At 32.1% G+C, this 7,836-nt stretch overlaps 1 protein-coding gene across 1 annotated transcript; it reads right to left on the bottom strand.

Annotated features, from left to right (window-relative positions):
- Window positions 1–626: 626 nt before the first annotated feature.
- LOC150096288 (DNA damage-inducible transcript 4-like protein) lies at window positions 627–7,394 on the bottom strand. Its single transcript, XM_090409360.1, has 2 exons — window positions 7,095–7,394; window positions 627–1,946 (listed from the first exon to the last, which is right to left on the bottom strand). Exons 1-2 carry the CDS (start codon window positions 7,204–7,206, stop codon window positions 1,489–1,491), a joined length of 570 nt encoding a protein of 189 aa, XP_090265486.1. The 5' UTR covers window positions 7,207–7,394; the 3' UTR covers window positions 627–1,488.
- Between the last annotated feature and the right edge of the window lie 442 nt (window positions 7,395–7,836).

Genomic DNA, 7,836 nt, shown 5'->3' with positions numbered 1-7,836 from the left:
AAAATATAGTTATAATTATGATTACTGACTGAAGTAATCAGAATTATAACTGATTTCATCAGATGATATTTTGTAGAAAAATGAAATTGTATCTATAATATAAAGTTTGAATCCAGGAATCATATCTAGATTTTTTTTCATAAAAATATAGAATTTGATGTACAAATCTTTCATTCTAATGTGCAAACCAATGCTCTTGTACCAGGATAAGTATCCTGGTATATTTTATGTCGGGGGATCTCCAGCATCCACAAATTAGTACAACATACGTCTAGTTGGTGAAATTTATGTACTTGCAGAAACTTGGAATTTCTGGGTTTTGGTTCTGATTACTGACTGAAGTAATCAGAATTGTAACTGATTTCACCAGATCATATTTTGTAGAAAAATGAAATTGTATCTATAGTATATACACTACACAAGAATGGTATTATGAAATGTAGTTCAGATTGTGTTATCATATTTGTTTTACTGTGATTATGTGTGCTCCTATCAATGTTAGGAAACCAGAATATTCATGGAGTGGAGAATCAATTACGTTATGCTTCTCATTAAATTACATTAGTCAGTGCAGTTTAGGTAAAAATAAACTGTTACATTTTGTATAAGAAATGATAAAAGTTTTATTGATATGAGAATTTGTAAATATAAAAAAATTAAGAGTTTCAAAAACTTTTTTTTTTTTTATAAATAATCTAACACGGGTTTCAACTACAGAGACCATAGCTCCCATATGACTAGCTGCAAATATTATACTTGCATATGATAAATTTACTTGTGCAGGTTTACAAAAGCTTAGCAAAAGTAAGTGTTACAAGATCACTACCAAATATCTTATTCTATTTGATTGTAAATGCATGACATGAACTGAAATGGTTTTTAAATTAAAAATAAGGTAAGTAATATTGTATTCACATTTTTAATATCAGACTATTTGCTTTTTGAAGAAAAACTAGGTGATGCGAGTGTTTTTTTTATCACCATTTCACACCTATACATTTAATTTCTAAAATCAACTGACTTTGACAAGTAGAAGAAAATTAATCATGCTTACTCTAAAAACTATTTTCAGAATAGGCCATTTGAAAAATATTCAGGTTAAAGTTATTTTTTATATAACACTTGAACCAAATTGTAAAATTAAGTGATATCTGCCTATCTAAAGCTAAAAATTTATTAACTAATATTTTGTATTTTACTTTTTGTTCTATATTCCAACAGCAACAGATGTGATTAACTAGCAATGTACAATTTAAACTGTATAAAAAATATTATTGTACAGTAGATTTTAGATAATTTTGTATATGTCAAAATAACTATGCATTTTAAATATTCACCATATACACTCATATTGAAATACCAAAAAAAGAAAGAGGGTGACAGGTAGTTTTCAAGATTTTTTGTGAATGTGATAAAAGTACCTATTTTTCATAAAAATATCCTTTCAGTTAACACAGAAGTCTGATATTTACACTAGTATTTCATGTGTTAACATGTTAAACTAGAACGATAAAGTTTCTTTTTACATAGTTTGTAGCCTTGTCCAATGACTAGAGTTGGTTTTCTACCAAAGCCTTTAAAGATATTTGTTGGAATGAATCTCTTTAAATTTTGCCACTTTCCAGAATCTTGCAGTAGGGTTATTGATATTTCAAATGTAGAAACAGTATTTGGGTCACATGCTATTTTTGCGATTCTATGACACACTGTTGCTTCTTCTAGATTTACAAACATTGCACATCCACGTAAACCACAGGGTTCATTTTCTGACATCCTTACTATATCTTGAGCAATACGTAGCGTCAGATCAGAGGGCAGTAGTACTTCCTTAAACTGAAGCTGTTTACCTTTTGCTTCACGCAAAGCATTTTCAATCATGTGGGCCAGCACTTTTACTGTTGTAATTTCAGCAGTTTCTTCAAATGCACCTTCAGAAAGTACTGTTTCTAAATTTGAAAGGGGGAAAAAAAAAAAGAAAGAAAAAGAAATTTAATCAAAATATATCAACATTTGTTAAAATTATTCATTTTACTCTATTACTAATTACCATATCACAACCTGAAATCTGTTGAGATAAAACAGAATCTGGCAATTTTCTGAAATATGTAAAATTTTACCTTAACTTTAGTTTTATATTTATCCTATGTATATTATTGTGTAATTCTTAAACTGTGCACTACAAAGTCCTGGTTCAGAGTTTGAAACTGAAAGAGCTAAAAAGGTACATAGAGCTGTGAAATGTAAAAATCCTAAGACATCCTGAACCAAGAAAGTTTGGGAATAGAAACTACTGGTCTTATGTGCTAATTATACTGATTCCCATGTTGGATTTCTTTTGAAATCCAACATGGGAAGTCTGATAGTCCTTAGGTTTACACTCAGATAAATCTTTATATTTGATGACTCAGGATATTCTTAAAAAAGATGTAGTAGAAAGCAATCTAATCATGTCTCACATATAGTTTCTGAAAAAGAAACTATTAAAAAAGCATTTCCATTTTTCGGAGTACTAGATATTTAAGATGTTATATTTTGTTTTCTTAGTGCAGAGTACACGTGAGATAAGATGGTATACTTAGATTTTGGAAGGTATCAAACACAGAGATTAGTTTTCTGTAGTGTTTATTCACTTTCACTTCCATGGATACAAGGCATGGAGAATCCCATAAACTTAAGTGTTTACATATTCAGCAGAAATTTATAAAACAGCACTTTATGGTTTATTATGAATAACTTATATACTCACTCATTCTACTGTAAATGAAGGAGGAGAGTAGATCATGTAGCCTCTCTTCCTATGCAACTAACACCAAGGAAAGTTGATAAAAGATATAGATCAGTATAATGGGTGGGTTATAGATTTTTTTTTTTTTAATATAATCCAGAAACCCTGCTCTAGAGACCAAACAATGATCTTTTTCAATCCGTTTTGAGCTTCCAACAAGTAGAGCAATGGCTCACAAAATCAGGCAATGAAATTCATCTCCTACATGAAGTAGACCATCCCAAACAATCCATATCAATGGCAGGATTTAAATATGAAGCCTGCTGGAGAGCAAACATGCTAACGACTCCACCAACCAGGCCAGGAAATATAAGATATGATATTCCTTATACTAGATCAGGATTTCTCAACCAGGATTATGCAAGAAATTGTGACTGAAAAACATTGTATAATATATATAAACAAAGCTATAATACGTTCAAGATACCAAGCAATTTTATAAACTTGGTTTTAATTCTTTTTCCCAAGTAAGCAAATAGACAGGTAAGTCAAGTTTGCACCTGAAGTATTTTCAGGTCTGAGGCAACTCGTAGTAAAGGTGGAGTAAGCTCTGATCACTCTTCCTTAGTATCTCCCATAATGCAAAGCACATCTTCTTGCAGACATGTATGATGCTATGCATTAAGGGAAGGGCCAATACCCAGACCGGTTTCGACCTTTATCAATGTCTCATCAGTGGGAGCCAGACTCTGAGATGCCAAGGTTGAAGTAATGCAGAACTTATAAATTTTACCTATACAAGTTGCTTTGACCTTATTAAATAAAAATCTCAGGATGAGAGAAAGATGTAGAAAGTTTTTTACCTTGGGTATACTATACGTTAAAGATACCAATTTTATAAACTTTGTGATCAGAGCTTACTCCACCTTTACCACAAGTTGCGTCAGACCTGAAAATACTTCAGGCACAAACTTGACTTACCTGTCTGTTTGCTTACTTAGGAAAAAGAATTAAAACCAAGTTTATAAAATTGCTTGTATCTTTAATGTATAGTATACCCAAGGTGAGAAACTTTCTAAAGCTATAATAGTTTTCATACAGGGATTCCCTGAAACCTGAAAATTATTTCAAGGGTTTATACAAGGATGTTATATGTGTAAATTTATACATCTTATTAAAAGATGTATGAAGGAGGCTAAATTCATCCATCCAAATCTGAATATGAAAAACATAAGCTGTCAATGAGAACATTTTAAATTTGAAATGCAATAAATTAAAGCTGATGTCTTGATTTGTGCATTTCACTTCTATTGTTTATCTATGATTTATTTTATATAATGTATGCTTTGTTGTGTAGTTATTAAAAATGTCCCACAAAATTCCAAATAATTTGCAATTGTTAGAGATACATCTCTATGAGAGGAATTTTAAAATTCTGTCTATATAATTAAAAGCATCTATAGTATTCATACCTGCTCTGACAACTACTAGTTTGTTAATAAATCATTTGTCTCCAAAACCTACCCCAACTAAATATATATATATTATATTAAAAGCATCTATAGTATGAATACTATAGATGCTTTTAATTATATAGACATATAAAGTCTCTAATTCACTTCAAACCTATTATTTTCAAAGTACCTATACTACCAACCCTCATTTTAAATCTTTGTCCATGTAGGATTCGATTCCTATTACCATTAGTAGTGTTTTGCAATCGCTTTTGTTTTCCAAGAAAATGCTACATTTTATTGTTCGAAATATTCTCATCCATCTTGTCAATGAAAATAATTTTTGGCCACAATACATTCACAAGCAACAACTATTCTTTGTTGCTAATACACCTGGCACAAGCGATTAACCTCCCAGCTTTTATATACTGTATATTCGCATATTCTCTATGGTCTGTTTGGAAATTAGAAACCTATAATTCAGCATCCCTCCCCTCCAAATATCTGCTTCACATCCACTATTTTCTTACTGTTATTCACAATAATATTTACTTGTTTCTAACAGAATGCACTTTTGGCAATTTTTTAATTATTACACAAAACACTTCCTGGAGTCAAGACTCATCAAAGGAGGCTATAATAAGATGCATTCTAACAGATAATGTTTATCATACCTTATCTTAAATTGGTTCAATGTTTGTGCACTCGCCTTTCATTTGGCAATAAATTCCACTCACCAACCATTCTCCATGCAAAAAAGTCATGCTGCACTCTCTTATGCACCACACCTTTAATACAACTTCCAAGAATGACTTCTTGTCTCTATCTCCCTTTCCTCCTTCAACTCTTTGAAAAATATCCTTGGTATCTATTTGATAAGCACTCCTTAGCAATCTATATGTCTCAATCATATTGCCACTCCTCTGCCTACTGACTAATGAATCTACATTCTCTCAACCTGACTTTGTAGTCAGTATTCCACAATCCCGATATTGCTTTTGTTTTCACCTCTGAACTTTTTCCACGGCTTGCTTCTCACCTAGGAACGCAGGTGATCAAATCAATGTGCAGTAGTCCAGATTGGTCTAATCAAAGCCTTGTACAGTGCAATGACCACATCCTTATCTCTACTTAGTGTTCTTCTTAGTATATTGGCATTTCTTTGTGCTGTTTTTATTATTTTTGCAATATGTCCTTTGAACTTCAATTCTCATCATCATCAAATTCCTGCCATGTACCCTCAAGGGGTGTACAGGATATGACAGTACTACATGAAAAAAATTACATCATTACTAACTTCCTATCTACAATTTTCCTCCAAATCAGTCTGTTGCTTGTCAAGACTCCAACATTATCAGATCTTATATTTCTATCGTCTAAGGCACTTTGTACCGTATCAATCCACCTATATCTTGGTCTTCCTCTGGGTCGTTTTCCTGCCAACCTGGCAGAGAACACTTGTTTTGCTAATCTTTCCTCTCCCATTCTATTTAAGTGACCATACCATCTGAGATTAGCTCTAACGCATTCCTGGATGCTGACAATGTCAAGTTCTTTCCTAATATCCTCATTTTTAATATGATATTGCCATTTTAAAAACTTCAATTCTTTATCCAACAATATCCTGTAATACAACGCTCCAATATGATATGCAGCTTTACCTTTTTTGAGATCCAAAATTCAAAACCTTACATTTACCAGTGTTAAATTGACATCCCCACTTGTCTGCTCACACTTTATTCAAATCACTCTCCTTCACAATATCTCCATCTACATTTCTTTTACATTGTAAAAAAAAAGTTTACAGTACCTTATGAGATCTCCAGCAGTGAATCTTGACTTCATGGATGTCCAAGGATTATAATAATACTTCAGTACACTTACCATCTTTTGCTTCCCACCTGCACTCATTTTGATTAAACAAATGCATCTCAATGATGGTTAATTAGATATTTTATTTATCTACTTAATACAAACTACATATTTCATTAATAATAATTATTTCATGCATCAATTAAAATGATTCCAAAAACGAACTGGTTTCCTTAATTTGAAATAAAGCAATCTGTTTAGCTATAACTGTAATGATTTCTTAAATCATGACTGTTCATGTCATGATGCAAGATCAGAACCTTTGGCCAATCTTACTGGTCATCCATGAAATGTGTTATCATTGCAGTGTGGGGGAATATCAATTAACAAGTAGATTAAGTATTTTCTTAGAAAAATAATTCTATGAGAGATCTTAAATAATTATAAGAGATCATAAAATATTACTTATGCTCATTGAATTACTGAATATGCACAGAATCCAGTTACTGATCTGTTTTATGAATTTGAAATAAGACAGCTTGGGCATGTCAATTGCTGAACATCCAAAAGTAAATTTATTACACGTATACCGGCATTAATGAGGCCTGAAGACTCATTCGGCGCCTACACTAGCAATTATTTACATATGCTTGTACGGCATGATGAGCACGTCTGGGATGCGAACCACAATCCAATTCGTTATTTTTCATGATAGCGAATACATGTAGTTATAATCCTATTCTTCTCATAAGAAATAACAAAATACATATACTTAGTCCATCGATAAAAATATAACGACAGCTAGATGATGAGAGAGAAATTTTAAATAAGGGAAAGTATAACATTATGTATAAAGCACTAATTAAATAATTTCTTGCTGAGAACATTGGGAGATTTTTGAACAGAAATATGGATACAAAGGTTAAATGAAAAGTTCACATTATTATTATTAATGACACCTCCATGACACATTTTCTATTTAGAAATTAAAATTCTTTATAGATAGGTATTGCTTGGCAAACATATCTTTAATGTGTAGAATGTATAATATACAAACCAAATATATGTGTGTGTGTCAGAGAGAGTTGAAATTAAAGACCCACCTGTTGATTCAGACCACTCGAGACTGCAGTCGGCACTTTCCGAATCCCACTCCGCGTGCATTGTATCTAAGTTCTGAAGCTTTGAGCTTGTTCTCATGTCTGCACTGTACATAGTAATTACAGCTAGTGCTACAGTCAACAGGCAAGTCCTAGTCAACTGAGAAATATATTCTAAATGAACTTGATTATATTAGCTGGTTTCATGATCAGGACTGAACATGTTTCACGACCATCCATGCAAGAAAGCACGGGCGCTCCCTTTCCTGTCGTCCACTACAGTAACCACAGTATAAAAGAGTACGAAAATAAAATGACCAACAGCTGATTTTCAAAACGTAGACATTGGCACAGCAGTTATCCAATGAAATCAAATGTTGCGATATTTTAACCAATAGAAATTCTGGACTCCAACGTAGCAACTGGAAGCAAATATAGTCATTTGTGTCAGAGAGAGGAAGTAGAGTGTAGATTATACTGTATTATTATAGACTTTATGTGTCATTTACAGGTTTCATAATGAACCCAACTAGTATCTTTAATAACTGACTGGTGGAGTAATAATTTAATTCCCAATTTTATGAAGATAATAAATATCTTGTTAGTCGATAGTTACTTATCTCTTAACAGTAATTACATAAATAACACGTCACTTTCGTGGAGTACAAAAACACGTTTACGGGAGGACCGTAAACGTGTTTTTGTCGTTTAATTCTAAGTGTTTCTCCAGCCGTTTTGGGAAGGA

This window comes from Typopeltis vanoorti, chromosome 19 (assembly GCF_054136105.1).
Source record: "Typopeltis vanoorti isolate ZY-2024b chromosome 19, IOZ_Tvanoo_1.0, whole genome shotgun sequence".
NCBI lineage: Eukaryota > Metazoa > Arthropoda > Arachnida > Uropygi > Thelyphonidae > Typopeltis > Typopeltis vanoorti.
The sequence above is the reverse complement of the archived record's forward strand: the minus strand, read 5'-3'. Positions and strand labels throughout refer to the sequence as shown.

Excerpts from the sequence above, each read along its gene's own strand:
- LOC150096288 (XM_090409360.1), bottom strand. The coding sequence starts at position 7,206 with ATGTACAGTGCAGACATGAGAACAAGCTCAAAGCTTCAGAACTTAGAT. Across the intron at positions 1,947-7,094 it reads CGAGTGGTCTGAATCAACAG|AAACAGTACTTTCTGAAGGT; the intron begins GTGGGTCTTTAA and ends TTTCAAATTTAG.